The sequence below is a fragment of the Ranitomeya variabilis genome, chromosome 5, assembly GCF_051348905.1.
Source record: "Ranitomeya variabilis isolate aRanVar5 chromosome 5, aRanVar5.hap1, whole genome shotgun sequence".
NCBI classification, from domain to species: Eukaryota; Metazoa; Chordata; class Amphibia; order Anura; family Dendrobatidae; genus Ranitomeya; species Ranitomeya variabilis.
In genome coordinates, this window is record NC_135236.1 from 383,214,294 (window position 1) to 383,228,820 (window position 14,527).

A 14,527-nucleotide genomic window follows, 5' to 3' on the forward strand; every position below is an offset into this window, starting at 1 on the left:
TCAATCAAAAGTCAAATGGCTCTCCTTCCTTTCCGAGCCTTGCCGTGTGCACAAACAGTGGTTTGTGACCACATATGAGGTATCCATGTACTCAGGAGAAATTGCCCAACACATCTTAGGATCCATTTTATCCTGTTGCCCATGTGAAAATGAAAAAATTGAGGCTAAAAGAAATTTTTTGTGAAAAAAAAGTACTTTTTCATTTTTACGGATTAATTTGTGAAGCACCTGGGGGTTCAAAGTGCTAACTATGCATCTAGGTAAGCTCCTTGGGGGGTCTAGTTTCCAAAATGGGGTCACTTGTGGGGGAGCTCCAATGTTTAGGCATACAGGGGATCTCCAAACGCGACATGGTGTCCGCTAAAGATTGGATCCAATTTTTCATTGAAAAAGTCGAATGGCGCTCCTTCCCTTCCGAGTCCTGTCGTGCGCCCAAACAGTGGTTCCCCCCCCCAGATATGGGGTATTGACGTACTCAGGACAAATTGTACAATAACTTTTGGGGTCCAGTTTCTCTTTTTACCCTTGGGAAAATAAAAAAATTGTTGCTAAAACATCATTTTTGTGACTAAAAAGTTAAATGTTCATTTTTTCCTTCCATGTTGCTTCTGCTGCTGTGAAGCACCTGAAGAGTTAATAAACTTCTTGAATGTGGTTTTGAGTACCTTGAGGGGTGCAGTTTTTAAAATGGTGTCACTTTTGGGTATTTTCAGCCATATAGACCCCTCAAATTGACTTCAAATGTGAGGTGGTCCCTAAAAAAAATGGTTTTGTAAATTTCGTTGTAAAAATGAGAAATCGCTGGTCAAATTTTAACCCTTATAACTTCCTAGCAAAAAAAAATTTTGTTTCCAAAATTGTCCGGATGTAAAGTAGACATGTGGGTAATGTTATTTATTAACTATTTTGTGTCACATAACTCTCTCGTTTAACAGAATAAAAATTCAAAATTTGAAAATTGCAAAATTTTCAAAATTTTCGCCAAATTTCCTTTTTTTTCACAAATAAACGCAAAAATTATCGACCTAAATTTACCACTAACACGAAGCCCAATATGTCACGAAAAAACAATCTCAACCGTTAGGATCCGTTGAAGCGTTCCTGAGTTACTACCTCATAAAGGGACACTGGTCAGAATTGCAAAAAACGGCCAGGTCATTAAGGTCAAAATAGGCTGGGTCATGAAGGGGTTAATAGCCCTCTCTGTACTTTAACACATACTGGTTGGTTACCGGTTCATGGCAGCATTACATGAACACACTATCACCATACCTCCCAACCATCCCGGATCCAGCAGGACTGTCCCGATTTTGACAGTCAGCCCCGCGATCCCGGGCGGGACATTAGTTGTCCCGCACTGGTTGGGAGGTGTGTATATCTCCCGGTCAGTCCCTGAGCCCCTGCACCCATCCCGCAGAGAACTGCAGCATATTGGCTGCTCTGTGCACACAGGACCTGTGATGAAGTCACAGGATGGGAGGAGTCAGGGGGTCACATGATCGGGAGGACCTCCGTGTACAGGACTCTGCTGGTTGTCATGAGGCTGGAAGGTAAGTGTATGTGTGAGGTCAGGAGGTGTTTACAGTGTGGATGTAGCAGAGCCGTGTGTGTACAAGGTGTATGGAACGTAGCAGCGTGTGAAAGGTGTATGGAGCAGAGTCGTGTGTGTAAGACGTTTACGGAGCCATGTGTACGAGGTGCACGGAGCGGAGCAGCGTGTGTACGAGGTGTGCGGAGCAGAGCCATGTGTGTACAAGGTATACGGAGTGGAGCAGCGTGTGCAGTGTGTATGGAGCGGAGCCGTGTGTGTATGAGGTGTACGGAGCGGAGCTGTGTGTGTACGAGGTGTACGGAGCGGAGCCGTGTGTGTATAAGGTGTATGCAGCTGAGCCGTGTGTGTACGGAGTGGAGCCGTGTGTGTACGAGATGTATGGAGAGGAGCCGTGTGTGTATGAGGTGTATGAGCGGAGCCGTGTGTATAAGGTGTATGGAGCAGAGCCGTTTGTGTACGAAGTGTACGGAGTGGAGCCGTATGTGTACGAGGTGTATGGGGAGGAGCCGTGTGTGTATGTGGTGTACGGAGCAGAGCCGTGTGTGTACGAGGTGTACGAAGTGGTGCCGTGTGTATACGAGATGTATGGAGAGGAGCTGTATGTGTATGAGGTGTACGGAGCGGAGCCGTGTGTGTATAAGGTATACGGAGCGGAGCAGCGTGTGCAATGTGTACGGAGCGGAGCCGTGTGTGTACGAGGTGTACGGAGTGGAGCCGTGTGTGTACGAGGTGTACGGAGTGGTGCCGTGTGTGTACGAGGTGTACGGAGTGGAGCCGTGTGTGTATGAGGTGTACGGAGCGGAGCCGCATGTGCTAGGTGTATGGAGCGCAGTCGTGTGTGTACGAGGTGTATGGAGCGGAGCCGCATGTGCAAGGTGTATGGAGCGCAGTCATGTGTGTACGAGGTGTACGGAGCGGAGCCGCATGTGCAAGGTGTATGGAGCACAGTCGTGTGTGTACGACGTGTATGGAGTGTAGCCGTGTGTGTACGAGATGTATGGAGAGGAGCCGTGTGTGTATGAGGTGTATGGAGCGGAGCCGTGTGTGTATAAGGTGTATGGAGCGGAGCCGTGTATGTACAAAGTGTATGGAGTGGAGCAGTGTGTGTACAAGGTGTATGGGGAGGAGCCGTGTGTGTATGAGGTGTACAGAGCGGAGCCGTGTGTGTACGGAGCGGAGCCGCATGTGCAAGGTGTATAGAGTAGAGTCGTGTGTACGAGGTGTATGGAGCGGAGTCGCATGTGTACGAGGTGTACAGAGCGGACGCTGGCTGTGTCGGATCGGAGCAGATATTGCTCCTCGCTCTGACACTGACTGGCACAGGAGACACGGAGGTCTTTATCAGTGGCGTATCACATCTGCAGCGACGTGAGCAGTCAGCGGCGTAGCTGGATGACACCATTCAGCGCCGTGGGAGTGGAAGCTGCCGGCTGCTGCGAGGGAGCGCGGTGATAGGTGTCTGTGTGTAGTGATGGGGGTGGGGTAACCATGTGTGGCCATTATATTGCACCCAGCATTGTGTGGGGCCATTATACTGTATGGAGCATCGTGAGGGGCCATTATACTGTACCCAGCATTATGTGTGGCCATTATACTATACCTAGCATCGTGCGGGGCCATTATACTGTACAAAGCATCATGTGACGCCATTATACTGTATGGACCATCACGTGGGGCAAGTATACTGTACGCAGCATCATGTGGGGCCATTATACAGTATGGAGAATAATGTGGCCAATGGCCATTGTACAGTATGGAGCGTCATGTGTGGCCATTATACAGTATGGAGCGTCATGTGTGGCCATTATACAGTATTGTTATGGCCTGGTGGTTACGGAGCAGTACTGAGATGACCTGGTGGGTAAGACCAATCATGGACAAGCTCAGCGGAGGTGGCAGCTCCACCGACAGTAATCACTGTTATGACCTAGTGATTACGGAGCAGAACTGAAATGACCTGGTGGGTAAAACAAATAAAGTACTAGCTCTGGGGAGGTGGTATCTTTACTGACCGCAATCCCTACTCCTAACACCAACACTAGAAATAGCCGTGGAGCGTGCCTATCTCTGCCTAGACGCCTCTTCACAGCCTAAGAACTAGCTACCCCTGAAGATGGAAACGGAAAACTATCTCGCCTCAGAGAAACCCCCAAAGGAAAGATAGCCCCCCACAAATATTGACGGTGAGTGGAGAGGGAAATGACAAACTCAGAAATGAAACTAGATTTAGCAAAGGAGGCCAAAACTATCTAAATAGACAGAGATGGAAAAGGCTACTGTGCGGGCAGTATAAAAACTAAAAGTCCACGCAGAGTTTACAAAAAATAACCTCCACACCGACTCACGGGTGGAGGAGCAAATCTGCGACCCCAGAGCTTCCAACTAGCCGGAATAATTCATAATGACAAGCTGGACAAAAGAGACATAACTTAAACTAAACAGAAGGTCATAAGCAGGGAAACACCCAAAAACTAGCAGAACTTATCTTAAGCTGAAATGGACTGGCCAACAGAGAACTTCCAGGAAAGGACTGAATCCACAGGAAGAAACATTGACAGCTGGCATCAACTACAGCCTAAAGCCCAGTTAAATAACAAGACCAGTGCACCGATTAGTGAAAGCAGCTGCTAAGTTCCACTTGAAACCACCAGAGGGAGCCCAAGAGCAGAACTCCCAAAAATACCATTCATGACCACAGGATGGAGCCCAAGAACGGAATTCACAACACAGTATGGAGCGTCGTGTGTGGCCATTGTACAGTATGGAGCGTCGTGTGTGGCCATTGTACAGTATGGAGCGTCGTGTGTGGCCATTGTACACTATGGAGCGTCGTGTGTGGCCATTGTACAGTATGGAGCGTCGTGTGTGGCCATTGTACACTATGGAGCGTCGTGTGTGGCCATTGTACACTATGGAGCATCGTGTGTGGCCATTGTACACTATGGAGCGTCGTGTGTGGCCATTGTACACTATGGAGCGTCGTGTGTGGCCATTGTACACTATGGAGCGTCGTGTGTGGCCATATTTTTTTCGTTCATAATTATTGTTTACGAAACATTGTGATCAGAAGTGATAAATGGGTGTGGTTGGGGCGTGGCTAGTTGTGAAATGGGTGTGGTCAGAGGTGTGGCCTAAAATTTGCCGCGGCGCGCCGCTGACTTTGTCCCTCTTTCCCTTCCTCTAAAGTTGGGAGGTATGCTATCACATTGATGGCTGGACCATACAATGCAAACAATTGTTACCGTCCACCTTTCGTGTTTCCTCTATTTTCTCATAAATTGTATGCTTGCGAGAGGGCCCTTACGCCTCTTATGTGTTGATTTGTGTGATTGTTATTCTGTAATGTCTTTTTATTGTCTGTACAAGTCTCCTCTAAAATGTAAAGTGCTGCAAAATATATTGGCGCTATAGAAATAAAATTATTATTATTATTATTTTTCAGGTTGTCCAGTTGCGCCTTTAAGCATCTGCTAACAGGTTGAGTCCACACCATGCACTGGGATTACTGTGAGTGATTTATCTTCTATCTTGTTCCATATAGGGCTTGACATGGGCTGCTCATAGTGGACATAAGAACACCGTTTTAAAACTGCTGGAACTGGGAGCTGACATAAGGCTGCCAACCAAAACTGGAAATACAGCTGCTGATATTGCGAGAGAGAATAATCATTTAGAGGTATTTGTTCAAAGGGAAATTCTAATGCTTGATATACTAAATACTTAAAGGGAATCTGTCATGTGAAAAACCGCGATTAAACTGCAGATATGGGGTTAATCTGCAGATCAATAGCGTTCTTAAGGCGTGTGGCCGCCACACTGAAAGCCCAGCTGCTAGGAGGAAATTCACTTTATTCCTCTTAGCAGCCTTTGGCTTTGTCTGCGGGTTAATAGTGCTTTTTTCACATGACCGTTCCCTTTAATAATTCTTATTATTATAGATCAAGCTTATTAATTATTGTTGAGCAAAAAGATTCACAGGATGCTGGTCCAGTTGTCAAATCCTACTTTTTAGGTTCAGGACCAGACCCATTTGAGCCACCTCCTACATGCAGGCTTATTAATCAGAAGTAGCGTCAGTGATGCTAGAAGGCAAGAGAGAATCGAGGCTCTCGTCCAGCTGCCATGGTCTCGTGACATGGCTACTGGACCCGACTCCTTCAAATGTTTTTGTTGAGCTTTTTTACATTTTTGCCGCTGCTAGTTCAGTGCATTTTTCCAATCTGACTTGTGCCTTTATATGGTTATTACTATGAAATACTTCTACATATCACAGTATTGCTGAGATTGTTTTTTTTTTCATTGTGCTTTATATTTATGGAAAATTTAGGTTGATATGTTTTGCAAGCCAAATCTCAAACTGAGATTCTGGTTTTGGCTTTTATCCTAAGTCATGTGACAAGGCTAGTTAAAGGGTCGACATTGACTACTAGGATTGCTACTTCCTATAGATGGCACTAGTTATAGTCCTCTTTCTCTATGAAGAGACAATTTGCATACTTCCCAGACGTGCATTGTGGCTTAAAAGTCTCCTCTTGGCATGCTTGACATGTCACTCTCTGCAAGGAGAAACGATACCCCTTGGATCCCGCATTTATTTATGAAAGTTGCCAATTTTCAAACTTTTGTATTTCTGACTTTAAATCAGAGTCTTTTACGCCTAATTTTTCAAACTTTTATTTTTTTTTTTTAAGATGTTAAAAACTTAGTTTAGTGACATTTTTTCAGATCTTCAAATTTTTAGATTTTTTTTTTCTTTATTGGGCCATTTTACATTTCAAGTGTTTTTGAGGGGCTTGTATATCAGAAGACCTCAAAAACTGACAACCATTTTCAGATGCTTCAGAGTAATTAGCATTAGAATGGGTAAAGAAACTTATTTTTTCCCCAGTAAAATGTTGACCTCCTCTGTTTCATTTTCACAAGGGTTCATGGGAGAATATGCCCTCCAATTTACTTTTTGAGCGCAATTTTGGTTGGAATAAATTGCTGCTGCAATATTGCATTTGCAGATCTTCTAAGTGCCAGAATAGCAGAAAATTATTCATTTTTCACAAAGTGTAGCTGGAGAAAATGGACCCTGTGGTGGCACTGTATTTAATCTGAATTATCCAGACATATTATTTCAATAGGCCCAGGGACATGAGTAAAGGTACCGTCACACTCAACGACGCTGCAGCGATATAGACAACGAGCCGATCGCTGCAGCGTCGCTGTTTAGGTCGCTGTAGAGACGTCAAACTCAGCAGCTCCAGAACGATGCAGGAGCGATCCTGTGATGTAACGGTGACTCACTTATCGTTCTCACAGGTCGTTAGCTCCATGTAAAACATTGCTGGCGTCGTTGCTTTTGCTGTCAAACACTACGATACACGCCGACCTGACGACCAAATAAAGTTCTGGACTTCTAGCTCCGACCAGCGATATCACAGCGGGATCCAGATCGCTGCTGCGTGTCAAACACAACGAGATCGCTATCCAGGACGCTGCAACTTCACGGATCGTTGTCGTTCTCGTTGTAAAATTGCTGAGTGTGAATGTACCTTTAGAGTTCATATGAGAATGACTGTTGACCCTTATTGTAATTGAATTAATTTTCAGTGGCTGCCAATTGTTGACTGGCTGCTGATTACCTATTGTATCTGTCCTAGTATTGCAGTCCTAGTATTGTTCTACTATCTTTGGGAAACAAAAGCACAATGTTTGAATGTTAAACTCCAAGTAAATCAAACTTCTGTGAAATCAAACTGTCCACTTAGGAAGCAACACTGTTTTACAATCAATTTTACATGCTGTTGTGCAAATGGAATAGACAACAGATGGAAATTATTGGCAATTTTCAAGACACACTCAATAAAGGAGTGGTTCTGCAGGTGGAGACCACAGACCGCATCTCAGTACCAATGCATTCTGGCTGATGTTTTGGTCACTTTTGAATGTTGGTTGTGTTTCACATTCGTGGTAGCATGAGAAGGACTCTGCATCCCACACAAGTGGCCCAGGTTGTGCAGATCATCCAGGATGTCACATCAATGCGAGCTGTGGCAAGAAGGTTTGCTGTGTCTGTCAGCGTGTCCAGAGTTTGGAGGCGCTACCAGGAGACAGGCCAGTACACTAGAGGACTTGGAGGGGGCTGTAAGAGGGCAACAACCCAGCAGCATGACGCCTACCTCAGCCTTTGTGCAAGGAGAAACAGGAGGAGCACTGCCAGAGCCCTGCAAAATGACCTCCGGCAGGCCACAAATGTGCATGTGTCTGCACAAAAGGTTAGAAACAGACTCCATGAGGATGGTCTGAGTGCCCGACGTCCACATATGGGGGTTGTGCTCACAGGCCAACACCGTGCAGGAGGCTTGGCATTTGCCACAGAACAGCAGAATTGGCAAATTTGCCACTGGTGCCCTGTGCTCTTCACAGATGAAAGCAGGTTCACAGTGAGCACATGTGACAGACGTGACAGTCTGGAGACACCGTGGAGAGTGATCTGCTGCCTGCAACATCCTTCAGCATGACTGGTTTGGCAGTGGGTCAGTAATGGTGTGGAGTGGCTTTTCTTTGGAGGGCCACACAGCCCTCCATGTGCTCGCCAGAGGTAGCCTGACTGCCATTAGGTACCGAGATGAGATCCTCAGACCCCTTGTGAGACCATATGCAGGTGCGATTGGACCTGGGTTCCTCCTAATGCAGGACAATGCCAGACCTCATGTGGCTGGAGTGTGTCAGCAGTTCCTGCAAGATAAAGACATTGAAGCTATGGACTGGCCCGTCTGTTCCCCAGACCTGAATCATATTGAACACATCTGGGATATCATGTCTCGCACCATCCACCAACGTCACGTTGCACCACAGACTGTCTAGGAGTTGGCGGATGCTTTAGTCAATGTCTGGGAGGAGATCCGTCAGGAGACCATCCGCCGCCTCATCAGTAGCATGCCCAGACGTTGTAGGGAGGTCATACAGGCACGTGAACGCCACACACACTACTGAACATCATTTGTCTTGAGGCATTTCCACTGAAGTTGGATCAGCCTGTAACTTCATTTTCCTTAAGGATTTTGAACATCATTCCAACTCCAGACCTCCGTGGGATATTAGTTGTGATTTGCATTGATTATTTTTAGGTTTTATTGTTCTCAACACACTCCACTATGTAATAAATAAAGATTTACAACTGGAATATTTCATTCAGTGATATCAAGGATGTGGTATTTTAGTGTTCCCTTTATTTTTTTGAGCAGTGTATGTTGACCCATTGGTGCTCTGCGATATGAAGGACAATCTATACATGTTGTTTGAACACTCCAGCAGTGAGGGATGGCCTCCTTCCACCTTCCTCCACCTGTGGAGGAATAACTGAATGAGAAGTTGTGACCCATAAAAATGATGATCTGCCTGTGTTCAGAGAGACTCTATATTGCAGAAGCCATGGCATCATGGCTCCAACTGAAGAAATTGCTTTTTTGACCATCACTGGACCCTCAGACATTTAGAGAATCCAGGTTGGAACAATCAAGTTATCTGGCCTCATATATTAATGGACTGTCAGCTTCCGAAGCTTGTCGTGACCTCGTCACTGTGGAGGCCTGCAGGGTACTGCTGTTCTCAAACCTCGCCCAGTGCTCCACAACTAGGGAGGCATACAGACAGACCCAGCAGACCATAGGTTTGCAATACACAATAGCTTTCGGACGCCACCACGTCCAATCCCACCAACTCTTCCTTGGGAAGAAGACCACAGTAGTGCATAACCGCAACAAGAAACGACAACTACAGGAGTTGTGCCAGCTTCAACAGATTGAATTCCGGACCACCGACAATCGGTCTGATTTGATAAAATAAAATTGGTCGTTGGGACTCCCAGAACATCATGGAGGACAATGAAAACTCTGCTGATGAGGACCAAAGGAATTAAGCTGCTTTCCAAATCCAGGAGCCAATGCTAGTCTGGAATCCAATACCCTGTCAACAGCAGCCAGAATCTAGGAATTGTTGATTGCATTGGTACCCGGAGCCTCAAGTGAGGAGATGGCTTGTGTTATTGAATCAGTTTTAAGAGTTCCAGTACGCCTACCACCAACATCAGACCCTGCCTCCATGATGACCCACTACCAAGGAAATCCTCTTTGCTACAGAGATGTGCCAGTTTTTAGTGAGTCCGGCACAGAGGTTGATGAACATCTGCAAAGCTTTGAGACCCTAATGATGATACACCAGGCGCCCACAGCTGATTTGGCCAAGTACTTGTGGACTAGCTTGACTGGCTGTGCACAGGATGCTGTTCGGTCTCTGGGGCTTCAGAACTGTCTAGATTATTAAGGACAACCTGTTGGCCCTTTTCACCATCACCCTGAAAGATATCGCACCAAGTTCCGGACATTGTCTCACCAGGGGTCTCCTATGTAGAATTTGGCAGTCAACTACGACAACACTGCAACCGCTGGCTCAATGGTCTGGCCGTCCACTCCGCTGATGCCTTCAGGGAAGTGATTGTGCTCGAGCAACTTATGGAGAAAATGGCCCCAGAAATAAGAGAGTGGGTAGCTGACTGGAAAGCCGACACCCCTGAGCAAGCAGCCCTATTGGCTGACATGTTTACAGCCAACCAACCCTGCTGGAGACTTCATATGCCCCCTGATCCCAGAAGACCCATCAACCAAAGATTCGACAGGCCACCAGTCACTCAAGCAGGATTTTTCTGCTACTCAGCAGAAAACCCACCACGTCAAAGGGTTACCAACAGTACCAGTGATTTGCCTCACCCACGGTGCGGTTATACATGCGGGTGCCGTGGACACATTCCTACAGATTGTTCCCAGGGCCGGGGCCCCATGCCTGGAGCCCCTCTGCTGGCCCATCCAGTCAATGTTTGCGAAGACGAGCTAACAGGGTCTAAGGGGCACTACCCTCGGGATGCACTAGCAAAGGATGAAGTGATCTACCCTGTTCACACTATATGGCAGATTGACCAGCCAACCTCCATAGCCACCTCCAGCCAGTCAAGGTCAGTAATATCAAGGCCCAGGGACCTCAGAACGCTGGGTCTTCCATTACCATAGCCAGCCCAGATATTTTCCCACCAGAACACCATTTACCAGGCCGACGAGTGGCCTTTTCCAGGGCTGAGGGTAAGCGTTTGGGTTCATTTTTGGGGGCAGTTTACCGGGCAGTGTACATAAGGAGCTAGAGGAGTTGTTCCATCAGTATGGGAGAATCCGTTCCATCCAGCTGAAGAATCATGGGGGAGGAGGTGGTGCGACACCACTTGCCTTCATCAACCTCTAGGATTCGTGGGATGTGGAGAATGCCGTGAGTGGAAGCAATGGATATGAGTTTGGTTATCGTCGATTACATATGGAGTTTCGCAGATCAAGCCGGAGACCAGGGAGAGGTTATAGAGGACTTTGGTGGAGGAACGGATCACCTTCTTGGTGTACTGGATAGAGTCCTTGGCTCAGAGCTTTCCCCCTCGGGAACTTGGCAGGATTTAAAGGGAACCTGTCACCCCCAAAATCGATGGGGAGGTAAGCCCACAGTCATCAGGGGCTTATCTACAGTATTCTATAATGCTGTAGACAGTAGCGTAGCTACTGGGGGGGCAGAGGGGGTCATCGCCCCGGGCCCGGTCACATGAAGGGGCCCACCGGGAGCCAGGGCAGGGCCACTTCTGTGAGGAGGCAGAACACCACATAGGAGGAGAGCAGTATAATGTCTGCTCCTGTCTGACAGAGACTCTGCACGCTGGCTATTAGCACAGTGGCCGGCTGCAGTCTCCCCCCCTGCAGTGAATGGTGCTGCCCGTCTGACCTGATCATGAAGCTTTTCCTGGCTGCAGTTTTCCTTCACTCTGTGCATGCTGAGATTGGCTCAGGCACGCTGGGTCCTAGTGCCCACATCTTGCATTTCACTCACACTTCCTGGTCCTGCCTGCAGTGTAAACTTCTCAGTAAGTGCTGGGGATGGGACTTATTAGGTTTATTAAATTCAGGTATGTCACTGTGAGACCGTTGGGGTATTGTGGGGGAGGGGAGACGGCACTGGAGGGTAAATGTGAGACCATTTGGGTGCTGTGAGGGCAGAAGGTGGGTGAGGTGGGACAGGGCACTGAGGGGTGGATGTGAGATGATGGGGGTATTGGGGCTGAAGTGGGGGAGGGGGGCAGGTCACTGGGGGCTGAATATTATAATGTTTAGTTCTGATATTATATGTACTCCATCATGTAATATTTGCTGTCTGGGGAGGCCGGAGATGGGGGGTAGGGGGCTTCTGATACGTACCACCTGGGTCTTTTATGAGTATTAGTATATGGAGCCCCGCATACAGTAACCAGGAGCTGCATCACATTTACAGCACCACTCCAGCATTATTTTTTATTTCATTGCTGGAGCGGTGCTGAAAATCCCCGTCCCCTGCCCCTGTCTGATACTCACCTTCTGGCGTTTTCATCTGTTTTTGTCTCCGCTCGGCTCCGTCGCCTGCAGTTTGTGACCTGTCTGAGGCTCCAGTGTTTCATGGAGCAGCGCAGAGGTCACTAATCAATGTGAGTCTATGGGAGCCTCGTTCTGGACTCCTTCTCACTCTCAGGCTATGTGTTCACGGTGCAGATTGGCCACTGCGGATTCGCAGCAGTTTTCCATCTGGTTTACAGTGCCATGTAAACCTATGGAAAACCAAATCCGCAGTGCAGATGGGGCGGAAAATACCGCGCGGAAATGCTGCATTGTATTTTCCACAGCATGTCAATTCCATTTGCGGATTCCGCAGCATTTTACATCTGCTCCTGTATAGGATTCCACAGGTGGTAAAACGCAGGTGAAATCTGCACAAAAAACACAGGAAATCAGCGGTAAATCCGCACACGAATCTGCAACAAGTGCACATAGCCTCATAGTCTTACATTGAGAGCTTCTGACATAGCTTCTAACTTCTGGCCTGTCAGAAGCTGCGCTCACAAGTTTGAGCAGCGGCACTGCAGCAGTGCCACAGAATAGTGCTTACGCCGGAGGATGACTAAATGACCGGGGTATCCAAATCATGACAGGGAGCTGTGAGTCCATTATACTGTGTATATGGGAGCTGTGAGTCCATCATACTGTGTATAAGGAAGCTGTGCACACATCATACTGTGTATATGGGAGCTGCGGGCCAATCATACTATGTATAAAGGAGCTGTGGGCCCATCATACTGTGTATATGGGATCTGTGGGCCCATCATACTGTGTATAAAGGAGCTGCGGGACCATCATACTGTGTATAAGGGAGCTGCGGGCCCATCATACTGTGTATAAGGGAGCTGCGGGCCCATCATACTGTGTGTAAGGGAGCTGCGGGACCATCATACTGTGTATATGGGAGCTACGGGCCCATCATACTGTGTATAAGGGAGCTGTAAGCCCATCATACTGTGTATAAGGGAGCTGCGGGCCCATCATACTGTGTATAAGGGAGCTGCGGGCCAATCATACTATGTATAAGGGAGCTGCGGGCCCATCATGCTGTGTATAAGGGAGCTGCGGGACCATCATACTGTGTATATGGGAGCTGCGGGCCCATCATACTGTGTATAAGGGAGCTGTAAGCCCATCATACTGTGTATAAGGGAGCTGCGGGTCCATCATACTGTGTATAAGGGAGCTGCGGGCCCATCATACTGTGTATAAGGGAGCTGCGGGCCCATCATACTGTGTATAAGGGAGCTGTAAGCCCATCATACTGTGTATAAGGGAGCTGCGGACCCATCATACTATGTATAAGGGAGCTGCGGACCCATCATACTATGTATAAGGGAGCTGCGGGCCCATCATACTGTGTATAAGGGAGCTGCGGGACCATCATACTGTGTATATGGGAGCTGCGGGTCCATCATACTGTGTATAAGGGAGCTGTGGACCCACCATACTGTGTATAAGGGAGCTGTGGAACCATCATACTGTGTATAAGGGAGCTGCGGGTCCATCATACTGTGTACAGGAGAACTGTGAGGGACATCATACTGTTTAGAAGGGAGCTGTGGACCCACCATACTGTGTATAGGGAACTGTGAAGGCATATTGTGCATATGGGAGCTGTTGGCCCATTACACTGTATATAGGGGAGCTCTGGGGGGCATTATACTTTATATAGTGGAGTTCTGTCAGCATTATACTGTCTATAGGGGAGCAGTGGTATCATACTGTGTAGAGGGGAGCAGTGGGAACATCATACGGTGTACAGGGGAGTTATAGAACCATCATAATGTGTGTAGGGGAGCTGTGGGAGCCTTAGACTGTGTATAGGGAAGCTTTAAGTTCACGATACTGTGTATAATGGAGCAGTACATGGGGGAACTTAGGGGACATTATTATTGTGCATATGGTCCAATATGGCGGTAAAGTCAATGTTCGTTTTTGTATATAGATTTATTTTCAATAACAGTAGTGTCACATTCTGAGGTTCCCCTATATTCACAATAAGTGCGCAACCGTAGCTGTCATCAGGGTTAGCTGGTTAGGGGCCCACTCAGATGTTTTCCCCCCCCTAAGTTGAAACCCTAGCTACGCCTCTGGCTGTAGATAAGCCCCCAATGTTACCTGAAAGAGGAGAAAAAGACATTATATTATACTCAACCGGGGCGGTCCCGCTCCGATGGGCGTCGCAGGTCCGTTCCGGCGCCTCCTATCTTCATTCCATGACGTCCTCTCCTGGTCTTCATGCCTGGGCTCCGGCGGAAGGCGTACTTTGTCTGCCCTGTTGAGGGCAGAGCAAAGTACTGCAGTGCGCAGGCGCCGGAAAGGTCAGAGATGCCCGGCGTCTGCGCACTGCAGTACTTTGCTCTGCCCTCAACAGGGCAGACAAAGTACGCCTGCACTGGAGCCGCAGCGTGAAGACCAGGAGAGGACGTCATGGAACGAAGATAGGAGGCGCCGGAGCGGACCTGAGACACCCATCGGACCGGACCAGCAGCGGGACTGCCCCTGGGTGAGTATATTCTAACCTCTTTTT

At 47.8% G+C, this 14,527-nt stretch overlaps 1 protein-coding gene across 3 annotated transcripts in view; it reads left to right on the plus strand.

Moving 5' to 3' along the window:
- ASZ1 (ankyrin repeat, SAM and basic leucine zipper domain containing 1) overlaps positions 1-14,527 on the plus strand; it is a 302,090-nt gene that overhangs the window by 156,176 nt on the left and 131,387 nt on the right. For all 3 annotated transcript variants that reach the window (XM_077265006.1, XM_077265005.1, XM_077265007.1), the window contains one exon: positions 5,094-5,228. In XM_077265006.1, coding sequence (XP_077121121.1) covers positions 5,094-5,228 — 135 coding nt within the window. The remainder of the gene's footprint in view (positions 1-5,093; positions 5,229-14,527) is intronic.